This window comes from Nicotiana tomentosiformis, chromosome 6 (assembly GCF_000390325.3).
Source record: "Nicotiana tomentosiformis chromosome 6, ASM39032v3, whole genome shotgun sequence".
In the NCBI taxonomy this organism is placed as follows: Eukaryota; Viridiplantae; Streptophyta; class Magnoliopsida; order Solanales; family Solanaceae; genus Nicotiana; species Nicotiana tomentosiformis.
In genome coordinates this window covers 106,881,724-106,908,697 of record NC_090817.1, presented here as the reverse complement: position 1 = coordinate 106,908,697, position 26,974 = coordinate 106,881,724, and the positions used below count along the sequence as shown (strand labels likewise).

The 26,974-nt window shown below is 39.0% G+C and overlaps 1 protein-coding gene and 1 long non-coding RNA gene across 2 annotated transcripts; both read left to right on the top strand.

The window, feature by feature from the left end:
- Positions 1-12,223: 12,223 nt before the first annotated feature.
- LOC104120192 (2-oxoisovalerate dehydrogenase subunit alpha 1, mitochondrial-like) lies at positions 12,224-26,707 on the top strand. The gene is made up of 9 exons (XM_009631922.4): positions 12,224-12,603; positions 24,042-24,179; positions 24,362-24,544; positions 25,134-25,291; positions 25,369-25,468; positions 25,574-25,685; positions 25,915-26,054; positions 26,152-26,337; positions 26,419-26,707. Exons 1-9 carry the CDS (start codon positions 12,379-12,381, stop codon positions 26,584-26,586), a joined length of 1,410 nt encoding a protein of 469 aa, XP_009630217.1. The 5' UTR covers positions 12,224-12,378; the 3' UTR covers positions 26,587-26,707.
- On the top strand, positions 14,240-15,468 carry LOC117273390 (uncharacterized). Its single transcript, XR_004503399.2, has 2 exons — positions 14,240-14,642; positions 14,960-15,468. It is a non-coding gene; the product is annotated as an uncharacterized lncRNA (long non-coding RNA).
- Positions 26,708-26,974: the final 267 nt, after the last annotated feature.

Below are 26,974 nucleotides of genomic sequence, written 5' to 3'. Positions count from 1 at the left end.
CTAACTCTATCGATTCTTTTGCTATGCTTGCAGATTCTTTCGTAAAAGCACATGCTGGGGCTATAAAGGTCGAAACCAGGAAGTCGGACCTATTCAAGGTAAGACAAAAGGATAACGAGATGCTAGAGAATTCGTATCTCGTTTCCAAATGGAACGAATGGATCTACCACCAGTCACAGATGATTGGGCTGTTCAAGCTTTCACTCAAGGTCTAAACGAACGAAGCTCGATGGCTTCATGGCGGCTGAAGCATAACTTGATCGAGTACCCAGCTATTACTTGGGCCGATGTGCACAATCGGTATCAATCCAAAATAAGAGTCGAAGACGACTAGTTGGGTTCTGGATCCGATACTAAAAGGGATATCAACCGAGAACCAAGGGCAAACAAGGATCGATATCGGCCATATAACAGAGATTATAGGGGTAGCGAACCTTCATACAACCCCGTACAAGGTGAAAAGAGAAATGATCGAGGCCAAGGTTCTCGGGGGCTGATGAACAAGAATGGGCTCGACAGGCATACCGGACCCAGGGAAGCACCTCGATTATCGGAGTAGAACTTCAGCACCGATGCATCCGCTATCGTGTCAGATATCGGACGTATCAAAGATACTAAATGGCCTTGACCTATGCAGACTGATCCTGCCCAGAGGAATCCCAATCAAATGTGCGAATATCATGACACTCATAGCCACAGAACGGAAGATTGCAGGCAATTAAGAGAGGGGGTAGCTCGGTTATTCAATAAAGGGCATCTTCAAGAATATTTAAGTGACAGGGCCAAAAATCATTTCAAAAACAGGGATTTCAATAGACGGAACGAACAAGAAGAGCTACAACACATCATCCATATGATCATCGGTGGTATCGATACCCCTCAGGGGCCGGTGCTTAAACGCACTAAGATATCGGTAATAAGAGAAAAACGATATCGAGCTCAAGATTACGCACCCATAGGAACCCTGTCCTTTAATGATGAAGATGCAGAAGGAGTCATGCAACCTCACAACGATGCGCTGGTAATATCTGTACTTATGAATAAAACTAAAGTTAAACGTGTGTTAATTGATCTAGGTAGCTCGGCCAACATTATTAGATTGAAGGTCGTAGAGCAACTCGGCCTGCAGGACCAGGTCGTACCCGTAACCCTAGTTCTAAACGGATTCAATATGGCATGTGAAACTACTAAAGGCGAGATAATTCTGCCAATAAACGTGGCCGGAACCATCCAATAAATGAAGTTTCACGTAATTGAAGACGATATGAGGTACAACGCCCTTGTTGGAAGGCCGTGGATCCACAATATGAGAGTTGTACCTTCGACCCTCCACCAGGTTCTGAAATTCCCAACATCGGAGGGAGTCAAAATAGTTTACAGAGAACAACCGACCGCAAGAAAAATGTTTGCCATCGAAGAAGCAACTCTGATATCTTCACTATCATCGGCGAAAGGATCGGGTTCGAAGGAAGAACGAAATACCAAATAGCAATCACAAACATCAGCTCCGACCCAATTAGAGAATCGGAAGACTGACGAAGATGATGAACATAGGATCCCTCGATCCTTCGTGGTCCTCGATAATTCCGACGCTACTCAATCTATGGTCGAAGAACTGGAGCAAGTCATACTAATCGAATATCTGCCCTAACGAAAGGTATACCTGGGCACGAGGTTAGGTCCCGAGCTCAGGAAAAAGCTTATTCAATTTCTTATAACTAACATAGACTGTTTCGCTTGGTCCCATCTTGACATGATAGGGATCCCACCGGGAATCACCACTCATAAGCTAAGCTTGGACCCAAGGTTCCACCCGGTAAAACAAAAAAGAAGGCCCTAGTACGAGGTCAAACATGCCTTCATCAAAGATGAGGCAACCAAACTTCTTAAAATAGGGTCCATTCGGGAAGTAAAGTACCCCGAATGGCTGGCAAATGTGGTGGTAGTCCCTAAAAAGGGGAACAAGCTTAGAATGTGTATAGATTATAAAGACCTGAATAAAGCATGCCCTAAGAATTCTTTTCCTTTGCCTAATATCGATCGTATGATCGATGCCACAGCTAGCCACAAGAATCTCATCTTTCTCGATGCCTATTCCGGGTATAACCAAATACAGATGAACCCGAAGGATCAGGAAAAGACCTCGTTTATCACTAAGTATGGGACTTACTATTATAACGTAATGCTATTCGGCCTAAAACGCTAGTGTAACCTATCAACGCCTAGTAAACAGAATGTTCAAAAAACAAATAGGAAAAATAATGGAGGTTTATATTGATGATATATTAGTTAAATCACTGTGAGCGGAGGACCATTTAAAGCATTTGCAGGAAATTTTCGACATACTAAGGGAGTACAATATGACGCTCAATCCCGAAAAATGTGCTTTCGGGGTTGGCTCGGGCAAGTTTCTTGGCTTCATGGTATCCAATCGAGGAATCGAGATTAACCCCGATAAAATTAAAGCAATCGAGGACATCACAGTGGTAGATAATGTAAAGGTCGTGCAAAGGCTAACCGGGCGGATAGCCGCCCTGGGATGATTCATTTCGAGATCCTCGGATAGGAGCCACCGATTTTTCTCTCTTCTTAAAAAGAAAAGCAATTTTGCATGGACTCCGGAATGTCAGCAGGCTTTGGAAGAGCTAAAACGGTATTTATTGAGCCCTCCATTGCTTCATACCCCGAATGCAGACGAACAGCTCTACCTGTATCTAGCTGTTTCGGAGATAGCGGTAAGTGGAGTCCTAGTTCGAGAAGAACGAGGTACGCAATTCCCTATTTATTATATCAGTCGAACTTTAGGTGAGGCCGAAACTAGATATCCAAACTTAAAAAAATTAGCGCTTGCTTTAATAAGTGCCTCTAGGAAACTAAAACCATATTTCCAGTGCCATCCGATACATGTTGTGACAACTTATCCTCTACAAAATATTTTACACAAGCCTGAGCTTTTAGGTCGATTGGCCAAATGGGCCATAGAGATCGGCGGGTATGACATCGAGTATCGACCTCGAACCGCTATCAAATCTCAGATCTTAGCGGACTTCGTGGCTGACTTTACGCCGGCCTTGGTACCCAAAATTGAAAAGGAATTTTTGATAAAATCGGATATCTCTTCGGGAATCTGGACCCTCTTTACGGACGGAGCCTCGAACGCAAAGGGGTCCGGACTGGGCATCGTACTAAAATTGCCCATAGATAATGTAGTTAGACAGTCTATTAAAACTACAAAATTGACTAATAATGAGGCCGAGTATGAGGCCGTGATTGCAGGTCTCGAACTAGCTAAAAGCTTGGGAGCCAAGGTCGTGGAGGCTAAATATGATTCCTTCCTCGTGGTAAATCAAGTCAACAGGACTTTCGAAGTCCGAGAAGATCGAATGCAGAGGTACTTGGATAAATTACAAGTGACTCTACATCGATTTAAGGAATAGACTTTGCAGCATGTGCTTCGAGAACAGAACAGTTAGGCCAACGCTCTTGCGAACTTAGGTTCTTTGGTCGACGATGACGAACTCAACTCGGGGACTGTCGTACAACTCATGAAATCGGTAATCGAAGAAGGTCATGCCGAGATAAACGCCACGAGTCTAACCTGGGATTGGAGAAACAAGTATATTGAATACTTCAAGAACGGGAAACTTCCATCGGATCCAAAGGAATCGAGAGCTCTACGCACAAAAGCTGCACGGTTCACCTTATCCAATAATGTAACGCTGTTCAGAAGGATGTTCGATGGTCCACTAGCAATATGTTTGGAACCGGGAGATACTGACTACATCTTACGTGAGATTCACAAGGGCACTTGTGGGAATCATTCCGGTGCCGATTCATTAGTCCACAAAATAATCAGAGCAGGATATTATTGGATCGATATGGACAAAGATGCCAGGGAGTTCGTTTAAAAATGCGACAAATGCCAAAGACATGCACCCATGATTCATCAACCTGGGGAACTTCTCCACTCGGTCCTATCTCCTTGGCCTTTCATGAAATGGGGAATGGACATCGTCGGCCTCCTCCCATCGGCCCCAGGTAAGGCTCAGTTCTTTTTGTTTATGACTGATTATTTGTCTAAATGGGTTGAAGCACATGCTTTTGAGAAAGTCAGAGAAAAGGAGGTGATAGACTTCATTTGGGACCACATCATATGTCGGTTCGGGATGCCATCCGAGATTGCATGTGATAATGGAAAACAATTCATCGGAAGCAAAGTAACAAAAGGATCCTATCGACACCTTATCATCCCAGCGGGAATGGACAAGCCGAATCGACCAACAAAACCATCATCCGAAATCTTAAGAAAAGATTAACCAACGCTAAAGGAAAATGGAGAGAAATAATACCCGATGTCCTATGGGCATACCACAAAATATCAAAATCAAGTACCGCAGCGACACCATTCTCGTTAGTTTATGGCGCCGAAGCTCTTATCCCGGTTGAGGTCAAAGAACCCAGCATCAGTCTTCGATATGCAACAAATGAATCAAATAGCGAGACGATGAAGACGAACCTAGAATTATTGGACAAAAAATGAGAAACATCTCTCGTCCGATTAGCCGCCCAAAAACAGCGGATTGAAAGGTATTATGATCGAAGAACCAATCTTCGATATTTTAAAATCGGGGATTTAGTGCTAAGGAAAGTCACCCTCAACACCCGAAATTCAATTGAAGGAAAACTGGGTCCGAACTGGTAAGGACCGTATCAGGTTCTCGAAATAATCAGAAAAGGAACCTACAAGCTCGGTGTAATAAACGGCAAACAACTACCAAGCAATTGGAACGTGTCGCACCTAAAATGATACTACTGTTAAGGTACGACCCTCCTATGTTCATTTATATTTTGAAATTAACTCTTGCAGGCGTTTGATCAGAAACAGGGATGGATCACTCAACTCGGAGCCTTTAGGCCTGAAAACACGTGTTGCACTCTTTTTCTCTTAGACCGGTTTTGTCCCAAATGGGTTTTTCGGCAAGGTTTTTAATGAGGCAACCATTGATCGTGCTAACTTAGAACAATTCAACAGTATCCGAGGCCTCTTTACAATCAACCTCGAATACTGGGGGACATTACCCTCAAATATATCAAGTTCGATTATTAAGTTCAAGGCAAGGAAATTACTTCACAATAACAGGGTTTCGATAGGAACAATTGTAAGAGCCAAATGGTCAAAACGAACCATGCTCGTATAGTTTGCTCGACCCCTGGTACAAAACATAAACACATGTATAATGACATAAAGAGAAATTTCTTCTTTGCCGATATCTTATATTTCAGAATCCATCCTCTATTTTGTGATCTATCGCAAACACACTTAAGGGCCGACCATCACCTCATAAATCGGGGATTGCCAACCAAAAAATCAACGAGATCAAGCCCCACATAAGCTTACGGGCTACATTACTTCGAGTTCGAGCAATCACTCACTCGACTACTAAGCCTACAGGCTACGATGCTTCGAGTTCGAGCAAGCACTCACTCGACCTTAAAGCCTACGGGCTACATTACTTCGAGTTCGAGCAATCACTCACTCGACTACTAAGCCTAAGAGCTACTCCTACTTTGAGTTCGAACAAGCACTCACTCGACCATAAAGCCTACGTGCAACATTATTTCGAGTTCGAGCAATCACTCACTCGACTACTAAGCCTACGGGCTACATTACTTCGAGTTCGAGAAAGCACTCACTCGACTATAAAGCCTACAGACTACATTACTTCGAGTTCGAACAATTACTTGCTCGACTACTAAGCATACATGCTACAATGCTTCGAGTTTGAGTAAGCACTCACTCGACCATAAAACCTACGGGCTACATTACTTCGAGTTTGAGCAATCACTCACTCGACTACTAAGCCTACGGGCTACAATTCTTTGAGTTCGAGCAAGCGCTCACTCGACCATAAAGCCTACGGGCTATATTACTTCGAGTTAGAGCAATCATTCACTCGACTATTAAGCCTAAGGGCTACTCCTACTTCGAGTTCGAGCAAGCACTCACTCGACCATAAAGCCTACGGGCTACATTACTTCGAGTCCGAGCAATCACTCGATTATTAAGCCTAAGGGCTCCTCCTACTTCGAGTTCAAGCAAGCACTCACTCAACCATAAAGTCTACGGGCTACATTACTTCAAGTTTGAGCAATCACTCACTCGACTACTAAGCCTACGGGCTACAATGCTTCGAGTTCGATCAAGCACTCACTCGACCATAAAGCCTACGGGCTACATTACTTTGAGTTCGAGCAATCACTCACTCGACTATTAAGCCTAAGGGCTACCCCTACTCCGAGTTCGAGCAAGCACTCACTCGACTATTAAGCCCAAGGGCTACTCCTAATTCGAGTTCGAGCAAGCACTCACTCGACTATTAAGCCTAAGGGCTACTCCTACTTCGAGTTCGAGCAAGCACTCACTTAATCATAAAGCCTACGGGCTACATTACTTCGAGTGCGAGCAATCACTCACTTGACTACTAAGCCTAAGGGCTACTCATTATTTCGAGTTCAAACAAACATTCATTCGACCATTTACGCCTGAAGGCTACCTCAATTTGTACCCAATAAACGAAAGGGACTACCCACAAAGCCCGAAGGTAACAATAATTCAAAGTTCAAATTATTTAGCTTAAAAGGCTATGTTGCTGCAAAGAAAGAAAGTTTTATATATATGCAAATCTTGTACAATGGAAACTCAGAAGTTCTTTGCAAAAAACCTAAAACAGCCTCGGAGGCAACAACTACCTAAGGTCCTAAATGACTTGATCCTCCTCAGAGGCCGTATCCTCGGCATCTTCCTCACCTTCAGACTCACTCGAGTTATCGGGGTCTTCTTTAGGAAAGTCCAGCCTTCGAGCCTTGTTTTCTTCCACCCTGGCAACTTCAATCTCGGCCCCAACATCGAAGCCCTAAGCACTGACCTCCTCGAGAGCTTCTCTCCGAGCTTGCCATTTAGCATGTTCGACCATACTCTTGGCTTTGTCTTGATTAACTTTAACATCGATCCTGAATTGAGCCACTTTAGCATCGACTCTTTTATTGGCCTCGATCACCTCAGATCTGGCCACTTCAAGTTCATTAGCCAAGCCTGCTTTATCAGAAATGGACAAATCCAACTGATGCTGAAGCTCATTCATCTTCTCGATCAGCCCCGAAGCATTTTCTTTCGCAGATCGAAGTTGGGTATCACACAACTCTAACTAAGCTTGAACGGCTTCCTTTTTCGAGGCAAGTATATCCATACTCTTTTTAAATTCTTCTGCCTCGGCCAGTAGCCCATCTACCTGTGAGTTAAGCCGTCCGATCTTCTCGATCCTCTGCCGAACCTGTAGAATCGAATCGTTAGTGGTTATCTCTTTTTCATCTTCACTATCATGGAAAATTCGGAATACCTGCTCAGCCATCTCCTCGTGCTCTTCCCGAGCTGCGGTCAAATCTGCTCAAAGTTTTAAACTAAGGAGCTTGTAAGAGTCACTCTTCTCAGTGAGGCTCCAAACCTCAGCATCGTGCTCCTCTCGAATTCGGAGGAAGGCCTCATGATGCAACACCGAAGCCTACAAATAGAAGGAAAAACGTTAGAATTACCTATAATTCTAAGTATAAAAGAAACAACAAAGATGCCATCATAGTTACCCGATTCAAAGCATGTTGGGCCTCGTTGAAAAGATAAACGAGCCCTACCGCATTCATCACTGATTGATCCTCTTCGGTCACCAAGGACCGAAGGTAATTGGCTATCCCCACAGGGGGGAGAAAGAATTCGGGTATCCTCAGGCACGGAGAGCACTATCTTCCGCCTACGGTCAGGATCGACACTCGAGGCTGGGAATCGATCCACTAGTTTGTGAACCGATAAAGGCTTGGGAGGACCCGACCATGATGCTTTCTTTGGTATCGGCATTCCACCAAAATCGGTAACCTCCTCCGAGGCAGCTGACTCGAGCCCATCCAGAAAACCGTAGATATCGGCTGATTCCTGAATACCCTCGTAGGACCGACCTTCCAATATGCTGGCCTCTTGGATCATGGCATCCGAAATCTGAGGGGATCCACTAATATCAACTATCCCGAGCTCATCCCTCAAAATATCTTCTACTGCCCGAGAAGTCCTACCCTCGGTCTCCCCTTCAATCATCTTAGCTCGAGAAGGGATAATCTCGGCTTCTTCTTGTTCTAGGATTATGGACAGGATTTCTTGATTTGCCTCCGCCAATTCGGAAGAATGTTGAATCACAACATTAGCCTGTACACAGGCTAAATCCTCTTCTCCTCCTTCGGACTCGTCCCTTAATCGGCGGACCACTTCCAAAGGCATGACACCGGAGCCCCCCTTTGGCTTGCGAGATCTCTTAGCCGGTTTTTTCTTTTCCAAGCTCGAGGAGCTCGGTACATCTTTTCTCTTCCTTTCTTTAATCTGCTTTGGGGCAGGAACCTCTTCATCACCAGATGGGGGCCTCATGGCTACATCCTCTCCATATCCTACAAAAAAGGGAATAAGCAAATAAAGAAGAACAAATAATAGACAAATCGAGAAAGAGACTTACCATGACTATGGGCCTCCCATTGACCATTTGATAATTCGACCCAAGCACGCTCGGAGTACGGTCTCTGTAGCACCAAACCTTCAACCCATTGTTTAAGATTTGGAATTGGTTCCGGCATCCGAGATATGGCTGTAACAAGAAAATAAAAATGGATCAACAAAATGAAAGGCAGTCACAAAATTAAAACGAACAAAGTGAAATGTTTACTCACGGTTCGAGTTCCATTTCTCAGGAAACGGCAAGTCATCGGCAGGGATCAAGTCCGAAGTTTTGATTCGGACAAAACGGCCCATCCAACACCGATCGCGAGTCTCATCAATACTCGAGAATGGCGCTTTGGATGCTCAACGAGCAAGCTTGATTAATCCTCCTCGATAAAGTCGGGGACTATAAAGGCACATAAGGTGATCGAGGGTGAAGATACGCCCCTCGATCTTACTAGAGAAAAATTAGAGAAGAATCACTATCCTCCAAAATGAAGGATGGATCTGGCCAAGGGTCACATCGTACCTCTTGCAAAAGGCATTGATGACGGGGTCTAGAGGACCCAACGTGAAAGGATAAGTATAAACACTTAAAAACCCTTTCACGTGAGTAGTAATGGATTCGTCAGGCGATGGGATTACTACGAGCTTATTATCCCAATTGCATTCTTGTATGAATTTCTCGAGAACTTTCTCGGTAGAACACTGGTACCTCGACATCGGCTCACATCGGCCCGGTACCGGAGAAGGCTTTTCAATTTTAAAATCACCTACATTTGAACACCCCACCGGAATAAATTCCTCAGGGCGAAGCTCCTCCACATCTTCGCCACCGACGGGTCGAGATGAAGAAGCGGCCTCTTTTTGCGGAACGGTTTTAGACGTTTTTGCCATCTATAATTCTGTGGATGAAGATCGGAAGTATTTGATGTTTAGAGAAGGAATTTGCGGTGAAAATCACAAATTTGCAGACGAAAAACTCAGAAGATGCGAAAAGGAACTTAGAAGATTTGAAGATCTAAAAGTGAAAAATAGTGAAGAGAGGAGCTACTTATAGATTGGGCAATGACGGTTCAATATCAGTAGTGGCTGACCGTCGTCTGATATGCATTTAATGCTTTGGTAACTGAATTGACGGGACATCTATCACGTATGTCATGGTCGGGCTCGATGCAAACGTTAGTGTATATCTAGTCAAGCCGTTGAAAAATCATGTCGTTTCTCGCCACATCCTTCCCGAGAAACGAAGGGACTATCTGTATATGGTCAAACCAGTTTTGACCTTCGTATGATTAGTCAAGATCGGAACATAGTGGACCGAGTAGCGTCTTCATAATATCATGATGAGATTTGAAGCCAGGTCACCGAACTCATGTTTTAGGAAACAATCGAATTCCAAGCTCGAAGCCATTGTCGAGCTCGAGCCAATATCGAGCTACGATGTGAAGAGGAGTTATCAAGCTTAAGAGCCAGAGACCAACCAATCCGAGCCCAAGTCAATACCGGGCCCTGAGTCAATATCGAGTCCGATCAAGATCGAGCCAAGGGACAAGAACCGTTACAGCCGCATTAATAGAGAGAATCTCGGCGGAAATCATGGAAAAGCTAATCTATCATGGGTTCCCCACTATGTATTTTTAATTATATTCAAAGTAGGATCCCTCCACTATAAAAAGGATGCTATTATTTCTGTAAAGAGAAATCATCAAGGCATTCATACAACATAACTCAGATACTATTGAGATACTCTCATTTTGGAAAATTATCTTTTTGAGCTTTATATATTGATTCATCTAGCTTATCCATAAATCATTCTCTATTCAAGTTGGTTTGTATTTCATTCTTTACCGTCAATATTAGATATTTCTACTTACTTTTACGATTTATATCAATTTATACCACGTACCCTTAGAACTATGTACAAATTCAACTCTATCCATTTTTCGGGTAAATAATATGGGTTTTGGATTGCTTGGCTGGTTGAAAAGTTATATTAACCATTCCTTTTTCGGGATGAAGTCATTAGAAAGGCTAGTTTAGAATGATGCTTTTTTTGTTTCGTGATTTATACTGTGTTTGTTGTTGATACTAACAGAAAAGAAAAATACATTACTGACGAGGAGTTGGATACAACAGAAATGGAGCAGTGTATGTGCATTTACACGTCTTGAACAGTTAGCAGCAATAAAACTTTATACTACAACTATCTCGTACTCTGGTTTGACATGACGTTAGGTGGTCCTCTTGAACAACATTGTCATTTAGATGTTTTCAACATCACCACTTAAGTTCCAACTGTGGGAGAGGTTGGGACTTTAAAATTAACTCTGTATATGTTGACAAAGTTTGAGTAGTTGGAATTGGGAGGTCATATGGTTGCATTAAATTGGCAGTTGGTTGGGGCTTTAAATTAACTAATGTAACTGTATGTCCAACAAGTTTGAGTACTGGAATTGGAGAAATCATGTGGTAGATGATGCTACATTAAATAGGCAGTTTGGTATGTTGCTTTACTTATGCCGGCCAAATATACGAGAACACCAACACTTGGGTCACTTAATTTCAGATTACGTGACAACTTAATAGATTCACCAAAAATATTTGGTCCGTATTTTAATTATGTAATAAAAAGATTTATCATGTGGAAATCGAATCGGGGTCTGTACTGTGACAGGATACTATTCTACCACTAGACCATTGGTATATTTTATTTTTAAGACTATCTTTTATTTGATTTATACTCTTTAATTGTATTTTCGCACGAAAATAACCGACCAAAGTTGGTCGGTTTTATTAAAAAGTAAAATTACTGACCAAAGTTGGTCGGTTTTTTTAAATGACCGGACGAATTAACCGGCCAATTTTGGTCGATTTTTTTAATATTAATTTTTATTTATTTTAATTGAAAAACCGACCAAAGTTTATCGGTTTCTTGAAAAATAAATTTCGCGGGACTCAAAAATAGTTTCCCGTATTTTTGCGCCAAAGAAAACCGACCAAAGTTGGTCGGTTTCGTAAAAAAAAAATTTAAAAATTAAATATTTTGAAAAACCGACCAAACTTTGGTCGGTTATTTGACCGACCAAAGTTGGTCGGTCGACCTTGGTCGGTTTTTACCGAATTTCTAGTAGTGATAGTAACCAAATATTCTTTAAACAAAAAAGAAAACATATATTATAGTTATACAATGGGTAGTAGTAATTTTTAATACAACAAACGAGATATTCAATAAAAATTAATCCCTCATGCATTACTATGCATAACTAGTCCAAACCAAATGATCTGTTTCTATAGGCAAATTTAAAATTTCTAGTACAATATGGGTGCACTACTAAAAAAAAAGGAGAAAAAAATATATTAAGTGAAAATTGATCCCTTTTCCTCTTCGTCAATAATTCAACCTTCAACCAAGTGTATCATTCAACCTTCTTGGAGTATGGACGCTAACAGTTAATATTATAGTACCAATGTTAGAAAAAATGTACATAAAACATCCAATTTTGCGGAAAAATCATGGCTTCACGTTTTCCATAATTTTTCCTATAAATCGCCCCCCTCTGTTTCCATACGGTTAATATTATATCAATTTTAGAAACTATGTACATAAAATATCTAATTTTACAAAAAGAACATGCTCACGTGCTCCATAATTTCTCCTATAAATCCACCCTGAGTTTCCATACCGGCGACTATACTTTCCAGAAAGAGAAAGAGTAGGGGGGAAAAGGGAGCTGTCTTCCTCATATTTATGGTACACATTACATACATCAACCTTGAGCTCATTATCTTACTACCTTCTAAAGAGCATCCTAAAATCTTTCGTTATTTTCTTCAAGAAAATTTCAATGGCAAGTTGGGTTGTAAGATCAAGAAGCTGCTTAAATCATTTTCTACCAAGCTCAAGGAGGACTAGCTGCAGTGGCATTATAAGAAAGCTGCCGGTGGCTTTTTCCGGCGAGTCTGCCGCCGTTCTTGTATCAAGACGTTTCGAGTCCATTGAAGCTGGACAGAAACTGGATCCATGCAGTTATGAAGAGGATTATCATAATGACACTGCTCACGAAAATCAGGCAACTTTTGAACTCTCTGTTTCTTCGTACTATCGTCATTTTTATTCTGGTCTAGTTGACTTTACTAACTTGGATCATTTAACATATACTATACGCCTAGCTATACAATGTAATTTTTTTGGGAAAGAATGTCATTGACACTTTGAAAGCCCTCAAACATAGGTGGCTCTGCCACTGAGAGTGTAATATTTCCGTTAAAAATGACAATATTGTTATTAAGTTCTATAAAGAGATATAATCTGAAATTACTCACTATCGGAAATAATGTTAAAATGAAACCTAGAACTTCATTAAATCAATATAGTTAGCATTATTATGTCAGAAAAAGAAAGTAAGATTAACTACTCCTATGTTTCTGGAGAGAATTAGAGTAGAACCCAGGTGGTGCGCATAGTTCAGTTCGAGACTGAGATCAGAGTCTATAACCGTGATCTGCTGTTAGAACTTACAAAGAATACTTCCTTAGACTCAATTTGTTTGATGAAGTTCGAATATAGAAAATCAAACTTCTTAAGTTTGACAACAAATTCAAACATAAATTTTTAAAATTTTTAGACATAATTTTCATATATTTGAAAATGTTGAGAGCATAGCACGTTGATGTGTAATGGTTAGTTAGTTAGCTAATGAGTCAGTTATTTATGTTAGGAGTCAGCTTAGTCGGTTAGAGATGTAGTTAGCTGGTATGTGTATATATATGAGGTACGCCTCATTACTGTAGTATGCAGAAAGTTTTCTTCAGCTCCTCTTCTCTCTATTACTCTATCGATTTCATTCTCGTTCATTGGTTAATTTGACATGGTATCAGATCCTGTCGCTCGAATCTAAATCTCTCAATTGCGTGTTTGATTAGTTCGAGTTCAATTGCTTAGCTCTGTATCTGCAGGTAAAGCTCAATAATGGCAGAAATCGATAATGAAGTTCCTGAGAAGCTAAGTCATAATCATCCTCTGTTCCTGAATTCAAATGATAATTCTGGAGCAATTTTGATCTTACTACAACTACAAGGTCCGGAGAATTACTCGGTGTGGAGTCATGCAATGAGAATCGCCATTTTAGGGCGAAATAAGCTAGGGTTTATAGACGGTACATGCAAGCGAGAAAACTATGGTCCAAATCTAGTGGATCTATGAGAGAGATGTAATGCAATAGTGCTATCGTGAATAATGAACTGTGTATCACCAAAATTACTTAGTGGATTTGTTTACTCCTCAAATGCGAGTATTGTGTGGAATGATCTAAAAGAGAGGTTCGACAAAGTTGATCTCTCTAGAATTTTTCAGATTCATAAGGGCATTGCTACAATCAATCAAGGTACTAGCTCAATTTCTTCCTATTTCTCAAAACTACGTCTACTGTGGGCCGAGTTTGATAGTCTAGATCCACTCCCTGGGTGTGACTGTGAGAAATCGCGTGAATTTGTTGTGTTCATGAAAAGATTGAAGCTTCTACAGTTCCTTATGAGACTAAATGAGTCGTATGAGTAAGCTAGAAGTCAACTGCTCATGATGATACCAACTCCCTCTGTTAACAAGGCTTACTCTATGCTAATGGAAATGGAAAGCCAGAGAGCAATTGTACACACATGTGTGACTATAGAGAATCCTGATATTACTGCTCTTGTATCTGCTAGAGGTGGATTCCATTAGAAACCTAAGAAATATTTTAACCTCATATGTGACTACTGCAACTACAAAGGGCACACTAGAGAGAATTGTTTAAATTGAATGGTTATCCTGCTGATTTCAAGCATTAGAAAAAGGGAGGCATATTTCCTACAGCTAACTTTGCAGGAAATAATGGTGGTTCTGGAACTTATACTGGACCACTCATGCATACTACTGGTAGTCAGGACCCTTTTTCAACAGCTAATTTTGCAGGTAACAGCAGTGGAGGATACCAAGGTGATAGTGGCAAAACTCAGCTGATACCACCACCCCTTTCAGCACCCTACTTTACTCCAGAACAATACCAACAAATCTTATAGATGCTTGGTAAAGGGAATGAAGAAACATGCTCTGCTCAACCAGCAGCAACGGGTATATTTTCATTCCTATCCAGAATAATTGATGATAGGTGGATAATTGATACTAGAGCTACTAACCACATGGTAGCAAATTCTACTTTATTGAACAAATTGGACAAAGAGTCTAGTCTAAAAGGTGAAAAAGTGCATCTACCAACTGGTAATGTGGTATCAATTTCAAACACAGGGACATCTAGTATATTCAGGGATTAGGAAATACAAAATGTGCTACATATTCCTGACTTCAAGTTTAACCTTTTGTCTGTGTCACAGTTGACAAAGGAACTGAAATGTTGTGTGGTATTTTTTCCTGACTTCTGCCTCTTCCAGGACCTCTTCAATGGGCAGGTGAGGGGGATTGGTAAAGAAGACTGTGGCCTATACTACTTGAAACCAGCTCCTACATAAGTTCAACTACCAGTACAATTACAACTACAGAAGTCTAACAGAGAAGTTTGCTATTCAGTATCTGCTAATGTTCCACTATCTGTATGGCATAATAGATTAGCTCATGCTCCTTTAGATGTACTCAGAAAAATAGAGTCCTTGAAACAGTTTAAATTAGATAAAAACCATCACTGCACTGTATGTCCACTTGTAAAATAGTCAAAACTCTCATTTCCTATCAGCACTACTAGTTCAAATAAACCTTTCTAGCTAGTACATGGTGTTGTTTGGGGTCCTTATAGAGTACCTAAACATGATGGTAAGAGATACTTTCTAACACTAGTGTATGATTTCTCCAGGTATACCTGGATATTCTTATTGAATAATAGAGCTGAAACCTTTGTTATGGTGAAGCAGTTTCTGGCTTTAGTAATGAATATGTTCTATTCTAATGTTCAGACTTTGAGAACAGACAATGGCTGTGAATTTTTTAACTCTCAGTTTGATGAGTTGATTAAGGAAAATGGCATTGTATACCAGAGCTCTTGTATTTATACACCTCAACAGAATGGTATAGTAGAGAGGAAGCATAGGTCAATTTTGAATGTAGCTAGGTCTCTGAGGTTTCAAGGAGTTGTACCTTTGAAGTTCTGGGGAGAATGTGTTGCTACAGCTGTCTATCTACTCAATAGGTTACCCTCTGCTATCTTACAGAATAAATCATCCTTTGAAATGTTGCATTCACATCCTTCTAACCTTGGCCATTTGAGAACCTTTGGTTGTCTTGCCTATGCATCAAATCCTAGTGTTACTAATAAAATGTCACCAAGAGCTATTCCCGTTGCCTTAATGGGGTACTTTTCCACTCAAAAGGGGTATAAACTCTATAACCTATATGCTAGATCATTCTTTGTCAGTAGAAATATAGTTTTCAGAGAAGATTTGGTTCTTTTCAAACATTTTACACCCTCTACACTACCTCTGTTTTCAGTGTTAGAACTTTCACCCGATCTACCAAAACCTTTTCCAAACAGAACACCTAACAACATAACAACCACCTACTCAAGAAGACTTACTCACATAAAGTCCTCCATCTCCAATTCCTTTCACAACTGTGGATCACTCTATATGCCCATCTGCACCTGATAGCACAGTAGCCGATGACTCTGTCATCAGTTCGTTACCTATCCCTGAGCAACAACAACCTGAAACAGTTAGAAAATCCTCTAGAACTATTAAACAACCTTTGTGGATCCAGGATTTTGTCATTACCAAAAAATCCAATTGTGCCTACCCTCTATCATCTTATATTTGTTATGAGTATTTGACTCCCTCCTATAAGGTTGCCTTAAATTCCTACTCCTCTATTGTGGAGCCCTCCAGTTACAAAGAAGCAGCTGTAGATCCAAAGTAGATTGAAGCCATGAAATTGGAGATTGCAGCACTAGAGGTAAATAACACCCGAAGCATTGTGAACTTGCCTAAGGAAAAAACTCGCATTGGTTGCAAATGGGTGTTCAAGGTTAAATATAAATCATCAGGAGAAGTGGAGAGGTATAAGGCACGATTGATAGCAAAGGGTTATAGTCAACAAGCAGGGTTGGACTACAAAGAAACATTTTCACCAGTAGCTAAAATGGTTACTGTTAGATTAGTAGTAGTTGTGGCAGCTTCTAGACATTGGTTCATCTATCAAATGGATGTTCACAATGTCTTCTTGCAAGGAGATCTGTTAGAAGAGGTCTACGTGACCATTCCAGATGGGTTTGCTAGACAGGGGAGACCAAACAAGTCTGCAAACTACAAAAATTATTATATGGTCTGAAACAAGCACCAAGACAGTGGAATCTCAAGTTGATTGAAGCTCTACAACAGTTGGGCTTTGTTCAAAGCCACTTTGACTACTCACTTTTCACACAGAAGCTAGGAGGTGACATAGTTGTGATCCTAATCTACGTGGATGACTCGATCATCACAGGAAGCAACAATGATCTGTTAGTCAAAACAAGGGAAGATCTTCAGAAGAAGTTCAAGATGAAAGACCTAGGGGAACTAAAATTCTTCTTAGGTATTAAATTTGCCAGGTCGAAAAGAGGAATACACATGTGTCAAAGGAAGTATTCCTTGGAGTTAATCTCTGAACTTGGCTTAGGAGGATCAAAGACAACTGATATTCCTTTGGAGTGCATTCAAAAACTTACTTCAATTGAGTATGACAGAACGTTTAACAAAGGTGCAGGCCATGAAGATCCTATACTAAATGATGCTGGAGAATATCAAAGGCTTGTAGGCAGACTTTTGTACTTGACCATGACTAGGTCAGATATCTCAATTGGAGTACAAGTGTTGAGCCAGTATATGCATGCCCCAAAACAATCACACATGGAAGCTACTCTAAGGATTGTTAGATATTTGAACGCATCACCAGGTCTGGGACTCCTAATGCCATCAACCGAGACCAAACATCTATAAACCTTTTGTGACTCTGACTGGGGCTCTTGCCTGTAGACCAGGAGATCTGTCACAAGCTATCTTGTGAAATTTGGAGAAACCTTGGTGTCATGGAAGTCAAAGAAAGAAGAAACTATAGCTAGAAGTTCAGCTGAAGCTGAATTCAGATGCATGGCATCCTGTGTGGCTAAAGTTACTTGGCTAATAGGTTTGTTCAGGGAACTTGGAATTGAACTGCACCAGCCTGTTGATCTGTTTTGTGACAGCAAAGTTGCCATCCAAATAGCAACAAATCCTATATTTTATGAACGAACCAAGAACATAGACATCGATTGTTACTTTATGAGAGAAAAACTAAGACAAGGAGTAATCACAACTCATCATCTCTCAACAAAGGATAAACTAGCATATTTGCTGACTAAGAGCATCGGGAAAGCACAACATGAAGTCCTGTTGAATCAACTTGGAGTTGAAAATATATTCAAAGCATCAGTTAAGGGGGAGTGCTGAGAGCATAGCAAGCTGATGTGTAATGGTTAGTTAGTTAGCTAATGAGTCAGTTATTTATGTTAGGAGTCAGCTTAGTCGGTTAGGGATGTAGTTAGCTGGTATGCGTATATATATGAAGTACACCTCATTATTGTAGTATGCAAAAGAAATGAGAATCTCTTAGATTTCTCTCCAAGTTTTCTTCATCTCCTCTTCTTTCTATTACTCTATCGATTTCATTCTCGTTCATTGGTTAATTTGATAGGAAACTGCATAAAAAGTATAAAAGTCACCATAATTAAATATTTAAATTATTTAAAAGACATATGGCATACTTGTGCTTAAAGAAAAACTCGTTTGGCTCTATAAATTCAAATTGCATCAAACAAATTGGGATAAAGAGAGTGTATGAATAGTGATTTTAGATACTCAATTAGTTTCAATAATACTCTCTTTGAAAGTGTGTTATAATAAAATTGACATATTTAAAAACTTTTTAATTTTGACATTTCCCTTTACCCTTAAAAATACTTTTAGAAATAATTATTGGGAAGCGTGTCAGGCTAATACAAGGAAAACAATATATTTAATGAGAAAAGTAATAAATTGCACAAGACAAGACAAGATTTACATGGTTCAATAATTTTTTCCTACTCCACGGCCACACAAAGTATAACTCTTTATTAATTGAAGAGAGAAGAAGTTGAGGGATAATTTACAATTGAGGAAAGGGATTCATATTTATAGGCAAATATCAGAATATGAACACTGCTTCTTTTCTTGCATGCGCCGATGTTAACTCACACATTTTCTTCTTTCCTCACACTGTGGATTTTGTTACTGCTGACTTTTTGTGCATCATACATTTCCTTCTTTGCCTTTTGCATATTGTTCTCTTTCTTCATTAAGTATTTCTTTGACCTTTTTCTCTTTCTTTCATTATTTATATTACAGTTGGGTTTGTTTCTTTCAATCTCCCCTACAAACCTATATACATCAAAAGAAGTATTACATGTCTCTATGTGGTGCCTTTACATTATTAATTTTGAAGGCCAACTGAGGCAATACACAGCCTACTTTGGTTAACATATCTGTCAGGTTCTTCGATCCTGGTATCTTCTTCAGGGACATAGTTCCATCTTCTATCAACTTTCGAAAATGATGATACATCAACTGGATGTGTTTCGATCTTGCATGAAATACTGAATTCTTGGCAAGATGAATTTTACTTTGGCTGTCAGTGAAAAGTTCACAATTGTCCTACTTCTTTCCCAACTCTTCCAAAAAGTTCTTAAGCTATATCATCTCTTTCGCAGCTTCTGAGTTCGCCATGTACTCTGCTTCAATTGTAGATAGAGCAATACTTTTCTGAAGCCTGTACATCCAACTAACAGTTGTACCACCCAAAGTAAATACGTAGCCTGTGATACTTTTTCGACTATCCAGGTCACCATCGAGGTTTGCATCAGAAAACCCTTGTAAAATAATACTACTCTTTCTGAAGTAAAGTGCCATACCTGAGGTGCCTTTGAGTTATCGCAATATCCATTTTACACCTTTCCAATGCTCCTTTCCTAGATCTGACATGCATCTACTGACAACTCTAACTGCATGAGCTATGTCATGTCTCGTGCAAACTATAGCATATATCAAAATTCCTACTGCTGAAGCATATGGAACTTTGGACATGTACTTCCTTTCTTCATCTGTCTTAGGTGATTGGTCCTTTGACAGATTAAGATGACTTCCGAGTGGAGTGCTTCTGGTCTTCGTATCATGAAAACTGAACCTGCTTAGCACCTTTTGTATTTTCTTTTGTTGAGACAACTTTAAGGTTCCTTCAGACCTGTTTCTGCTAATCCTCATCCCAAGCATTTGCTTAGATGGTCCTAAGTCTTTCATTTCAAACTCCTCCGTCAGTTGTTGGTTAACCCTGTTGATCTCATTTATGTTAGATCTTGCAATTAACATATCATCAACGTACACCAGTAAAATGATATATGATGTATCAAGATTTTTGATATAACAACAATGTCCATCTCACATCGCGTGAAACCATTGTTATGCATGAATCCATCAAATTTCTTGTATCATTGTCGGAGAGCTTGTTTCAAACCATACAATCTCTTCTTCAACTTACACACAAGGTTTTCTTTACCAGAAACTTGAAAACCTTCAGGCTGCTTCATGTAGATGTCTTCTTCAAAGTCACTATGCAAGAAAGCAGTTTTAACATCTAGCTGCTCCAAATGCAAATTTTCTGCAGCTACAATACTTAACACTAACCTGATAAGTAGTTAATTTGACTACAGGAGAGAAGATCTCTGTGTAGTCAATTCCTTCCTTCTGCTGAAAGTCTTTTACTACTAATCGTGCTTTCGGTCTCTTTACTATCATGCTCTTCCCTGACCTTGTACACCCACTTGTTTTGCAATGCCTTCTTTCCTTTTGGTAACTCTATAAGTATCCATATTTTATTCTTTTGAAGAGAATTCATCTCTTCTTTCAACTAGCTTCCACTTATCATAGTTTATCACCTGCATTGCTTCAACAAAATGTTATGGTCCTCCAACATCAGTCAGAAGTAAATAGCGAAGAGAGAGAGTTGACATATCTGGAGCATTCGTGACTCTTTTAGATCTCCTTAATGTAGGTTCAGGAGTAACTGATCCCGAATTTAATTCAAGTCATGACTCCATATTTAGTTCTACATCTGATTCTATCTCTGGTTCTGGTTCCAATTCTGATTCTGATCCAGATTCGGCTTCTGGTTCTTCATCTTCAATTTGTAGAATCAGTTGTAATCTCTCTAGCCACTTCATTATCTGAGATTTCTTCTAACTCAAATGTTTCAGATGTCTGTTTGCTGGTGCTGATTGGTTTTACTCCAAGCTTGTCCTTGTACATCACATTTTTATTGAATATGACATTCATGTGGCTTAAGATTTTTCTATCATGATCATCCCAAAATCGATAACCAAAATTATTATCACCATAACCAATAAAGAAATATTTTTTGGCTTTAGGATCAAGCTTATCTCTATCATTAGAGTTTATATGCACATAAGCAATACATCCAAAAAATTTCAGATGTGAGAGAGTTACCTCCTTTCCTATCCATACCTCCCCAGGAATTTCAAAATTCAGTGGTACAGAGGGTCTTCTATTTATCAGGTAAGCTGTCGTGTTAACAACATCGGCCCAGAAATACTTCGCCAACCCAAAATGTATTCTCATACTTCTGGCTCGTTCATTCAGGGTTCTGTTCATCCTCTTAGAAATGCCATTTTGTTCCGGTGTTCCAGGAACTATCTTGATCATTCTAATTTTATTCTCGGAGTAAAATACTTTGAACTCTTGACTATCATACTTTCCTCCATTGTCAGACTTCAGACGTTTTGAATTTAGGCTTCTCTGATTTTCAACTTCAACTTTCCATCTTTTAAAGGTAACAAAATATCAGATTTATTTTTAAGAAAATAAACCCATACTTTTCTCGTGGAATCATCAATGAAGGTGAGATAATAGCGTAAGCCTCCTAGAGAAGTTACAGGAGCTAGTCCCTACAATCCGTATGAACTAGTTCCAACATCTTTTTCTTTAGCGTCCTTCCCGCCTTTGAGAAACTAACTCTTTTTTGTTTCCCTTAAATGTAATCTTCGCACAAACCTAATTCAACATGATTGAGGTTTGACAATCTTTCTTTGGATGCCAATAGCTTCATTCCCTTCTCACTCATATGCCCGAGCCTATGGTGCTACAATGTTTTATCACGACCATGATCAACTGTTGCTATAGTATCTCTCTGTATTGCGGTTGAATACAATGTTCCTTTCTTGAAGCCTCATGCCACAACCAAATATCCTTTGGTTATCTTCCACGATCTGTTACCAAATACTGTTGTGTATCCTTCACTATCAATCTGACCCATGAATATCAGATTTTCTTGAGGCCAGGAACATGTCGGACATTTTGCAATTTTCATAGCATCCCTTGTGAAGTCTTTATATGAACTTTACCTTTTTCTACAATATCCAAAGGTTCGTCGTCTGCTAGATAAACCTTTCTGAATTTTTCAGCAATATAATTATGCAATAATTCTTTGCATGAGGTAGAGTGAAAGGATGCACTTGAGTCTAGAATCCAAGATTCGACTGTTTGCACAACTAATTGGTGCATCACCGACTTGTTCAATAATTACATTTGCCGAATTTTCACCATTCTTCTTCTTTGGTTCTCTACGCTGACTACTGTAGTGACCCTTTTTATCGCAATTCCAACAAGTAATGTCCTTGAGATTTTTGGATTGCCCTCTTCTCATTGACTTTGATCTGCCATGACTATGACTTTATCCTCTTTGGCTGCTTCTCCCCCTGCTTTTGTTATAAAAAGCATATCATGGGGAATTATTTGATTCTCTACGGCGAATATCTTCGCTTAGAACCAAGTCTCTGATATCATCCAATTTGAATTTGGTACTTCTCGATGAACTACTAACAACAGTTACTGTTGCAGACTAACTATCCGGTAGAGATGATAGTAGAATCAATGCCCTGACTTCGTCATCAAGTGTTATATTAACAGAACTCAACTAAGTTATATTACATTAAACTCATTGATAGGTTCCGTAACAGATCCACCTTCTGTCATCTTCAAGTTGAACAATCGACGCATCAATTAGACTTTATTTGAAACAATGGCTTCCCCTACATATTTGATAACGCCTTCATCAAGCACGCAATGGTCTTCTCGTTAATGATTGTGAATGCTATATTTCGTATTAGCGTGAAACGAATCACACCAAGAGCTTGACGATCTAATAGATCCCAATCTGCTTTGGCCATATTCTCTGATTTTACCTCGGTCAGAGGTAAGTGTAATTTTTTCTCATACAATCCTTTATTTGCATTTTCCAGAATCCAAAATCGTTGCCATTGAACTTGTTAATCTTAACCTTCCCTTCTTCCGATGCCATTTTTTACAAATTATTTTTATGTGAATAGTGCCTGTGAATAGTAACTGCAAATACTACTATGTGTAAGAAAAATGTCCCAACCGTATAAGGTAGACAACAATCACTATTGGTGAACAATACTATCATTATTAATGAATAGTACTTCACTATTGTGAATAGTATTAGTATTGATGATCAATAGTGTCGCACTATTCTTGTGAACAGTACCTGCACCAGTACCGTACTTTTCTATCAGAATTACACTGTGCTCTGATATCAGTTGTTGGAAAATATGTCAGGCTAATAGAAGGAAAACAATATATTTAAAGAGAAAAGCAATAAATTGTACAAGACAAGACAAGATTTACGTGGTTCGGTAATTTTTGCCTACTCCACGGCCACACAAAGAATAGTTCTTTATTAATTGAGGAAAGGGATGCCTATTTATATGCAAATATTAGAATATGAATACTGCTTCTTTTCTTACATGCGCCGATATTAACCACACATTTTCTTTTTTCCTCACTGTGGATTTTGCTGGTGCTGACTTTTGGTGCAGCATACATTTCCTTCTTTGTCTTTTGCATATTGTTTTCTTTCTTCATTGAGTATTTCTTTGACCTTTTTCTCTTTCTTTCGCTATTTATTTTATAGCTGGGTTTGTTCCTTTCAATAACATCAAACATATTAATTAAATGTTACAAGATTCTAAGAATATTTTTTGTCATATATGATTTACATTTATCTTAAGTGTCAAAAGTCTTTTTTTTTTTTAAATCTAAATTCAATCAAGTATAACGTGTGGAAAAGAGGAAGTAATACTTGTTTGAAATTTCTAAGGAACTGACGTTTAACGGGTGTCCAATCTTTTATTATGCGTTTATTAACGACATTTCAGTGTTATTGAAAATAAAATATAAGAAATTACTAATTAAGAAATGAAGACTTTGAAGTACTAGATGTAAATTGAAAATGCCTAGAGATTGAAACTTGTTAAATACTTAAATCTTTAAATTTTTTATGTGTTTAGGCTCAATGAAGAGAGTTTATAACTTTCTGCATGATTTACTGAAGATAAGTATTGATATACTTCTGTAAACTGATAATCATTAATTATTATTGATTCAACAGGCTTTGGATTTTCCAGGTGGGAAAATTCCATTAACATCACAAATGAAGTTTATTTCAGAGGCATCCGATATGAGGTTGCCATGTTATCGAGTTCTAAATGATGATGGCTCTCTAATTTCCGATAGCATATATGAGCAGGTACCACAAAAATCTTGAAACCTTACTACTAGAATATATATACTTAATTACTTACAACTGAAACAAGTAACCTTCTATAACAGGTTAAATCATACGATTATATAAAAATTTATTTACACTAATCATTCCGGACAGCCAATTTTATTAATTTGCGTATGTAATGGACAGTAATTATATGTCAGGTAGGGGAAGAACTAGCTGTGAACATGTACACTGCCATGGCTACTCTTAAGATTATGGACACATTCCTTTATGAAGCACAAAGGCAAGGCAGAATTTCCTTCTATATGACATCTTGTGGTGAAGAAGCCATCAACATTGCATCTGCTGCTGCTCTATCTCCACATGACTTTGCATTACCTCAAGTAATTTCCATCACCTTGATTGCACATATTTTGGGGGTCAAATGGACCTGTTGAGCCGATTTTGGGCGGCTCAAAATAGGCTGAGTTAATAAATGGGCGGGTAAATGATCCGTCCAAGAGTTATTTGGGCTGAAATGGGCTGAGTCAAGATAGGTTAAAATTTGGGTCATAGCTCAAGTCACCCAACTCTTACATAGCTTTAATTAATGTGTTATTTTCTTATGAATTGTATAATTACTAAATAAGACTTTTTTTCTTTTCTTATGGTTATATATAACATATAAAATAAAAACGAATTATTTCTAAGATATTTTGGTAAAGTTACTCATAGATCAGTTTTGCCTAAAAATTAGCTCAACTTTAAACAAGTTGATATGAGTTGGGTCAAAACGGGATGTGTTCAATAAATGAGCAGGTCAATAACCAGTCCAACCTTGGACGGGTCATTTGGGCTTGGGCTAAATTTGAAAGCCGTGCACATATTGAACTTCCATATGATTGTATCAGGTTATAATATGAAATTTTTAACTTCAGTTATGCAATCGTGAAACATGGAAATGTGAACCAAATGGATATATTGTTATTGCAGTATAGAGAAGCAGGGGTCTTGCTATGGCGTGGCTTTACCGTGCAAGAATGCACCAACCAATGTTTTGGGAATAAGGATGATAAAGGAAAAGGCAGACAAATGCCAGTACATTATGGTTCCAAGAAACACAATGTTATTACCATCTCTTCACCTTTGGCGTAAGATACATCTTAATTTAAATTCCTACTGTAGAAATCGCGATAATGTGCCTACTTATTCTATTACTCTTGCTCAGCACTCAGATATCTCAGGCTGCTGGTGTGGCTTATTCTCTAAAACTGGATAAAAGGGGCACATGTGCTGTTGTTTATACAGGGGATGGTGGAACCAGTGAGGTAAATATTGGAAATGAGCGCTTTGAAATTAAACTTACTTTCTCACTAGAGATGAATGTTAATTAACTACAGTTAAAATTTATTGGTGAAAAAACATCAATGCAGGGAGATTTTCATGCTGGATTGAACTTTGCAGCAGTTATGGAAGCTCCTGTTATCTTCATATGCCGGAATAATGGATGGGCCATAAGCACCCCTGTAAATGAACAGTTCCGAAGTAAAACTCATTTCCTCTTCGGTCTGAATTGTGTTACCACCTTATCTAAAAGTTCAAGCTATTAGAAAGAATACACTTATGTTTACTTAATTATATTACTTAGTGAAAATAAAGCATAAAATTACCTGAATGATTTCTAAAGGGGAACTAAATCACATTTTTTGGGACATGGGAATGTGATTAATCTATATTATCTCCTTAGGTTCTCCCCTTTTTCTTCTGGTGGCAGGTGATGGCATTGTGACAAAGGGACTAGGTTATGGAATAAGAAGTATTCGAGTAGATGGAAATGATGCTATTGCTGTTTATAGTGCTATTCATGCAGCTCGGAATATGGCAATCAATGAGGATAGACCAATATTAGTTGAGGTGAAACTTATGTATACTGTCATTGGCTTTCGAATGCATCATAATTACCAACTAAATGAAGTGAAAAATTATATGTGCATTTGGTGAAAATGTTCAGGCAATGACTTATCGAGTGGGACACCATTCAACATCTGATGATTCTACAAGGTATCGGGCAACAAATGAAATAGAATACTGGAAAACAGTCAGAAGCCCCATTGCCAGATTCAGAAAATGGATTCAGAGAAATGGTTGGTGGAGTGATGACAAGGAATCTGAATTCTGCAGAAATACCAAGAAACAGGTACAACATGGGCATGCCATCTTGAAATATATGGAATAAAATGGAAATTGATTTATAGATCAATTTTTCATCTTGATGCAGGTACTGCAGGCAATTCAAACAGCAGAGAAAATGGAAAAACCTCCATTGACAGAATTGTTTACAGATGTATATGACCAGATGCTACCTAACCTCCAAGAGCAAGAGAGGTCTCTTAGAGACGCATTCAAGAAACACTCAACAGACTACCCAACTGATGTCCATGTATAGCTTAATTGAAAATATGTATATGCAAATTCATGAAAAATCCTGTAGCAATGAAATATTAGCTTAATTAATGTATACTTTACTCTAAAACTTAATTAATGCAACTTCCTAAAAGTTACCAAAATGGGACAAACTCAGAACCTTCTTTCAAACTCACAATGAATCCCAAGTTAATAAAAAAACTTGATCGCATACTTTATCCTGTTTTATGTGCATGAAGTGTATATTCACAAAATGCATGCACTATGCCATGCAAAGTCAGACTTGATAGTTGTCAACTAGAATGTCATTTTCAAGCATCATTTATGATTATCACGTACTAGTTATGATGCTCTACCTACTGAAGAAAAGAAAAAAAGAACATAATCCAATTAGGTTCTTGGTGCTTAAA

Excerpts from the sequence above, each read along its gene's own strand:
- LOC104120192 (XM_009631922.4), top strand. The coding sequence starts at position 12,379 with ATGGCAAGTTGGGTTGTAAGATCAAGAAGCTGCTTAAATCATTTTCTA. Across the intron at positions 12,604-24,041 it reads ACACTGCTCACGAAAATCAG|GCTTTGGATTTTCCAGGTGG; the intron begins GCAACTTTTGAA and ends TTGATTCAACAG. Across the intron at positions 25,469-25,573 it reads GGGATGGTGGAACCAGTGAG|GGAGATTTTCATGCTGGATT; the intron begins GTAAATATTGGA and ends ACATCAATGCAG.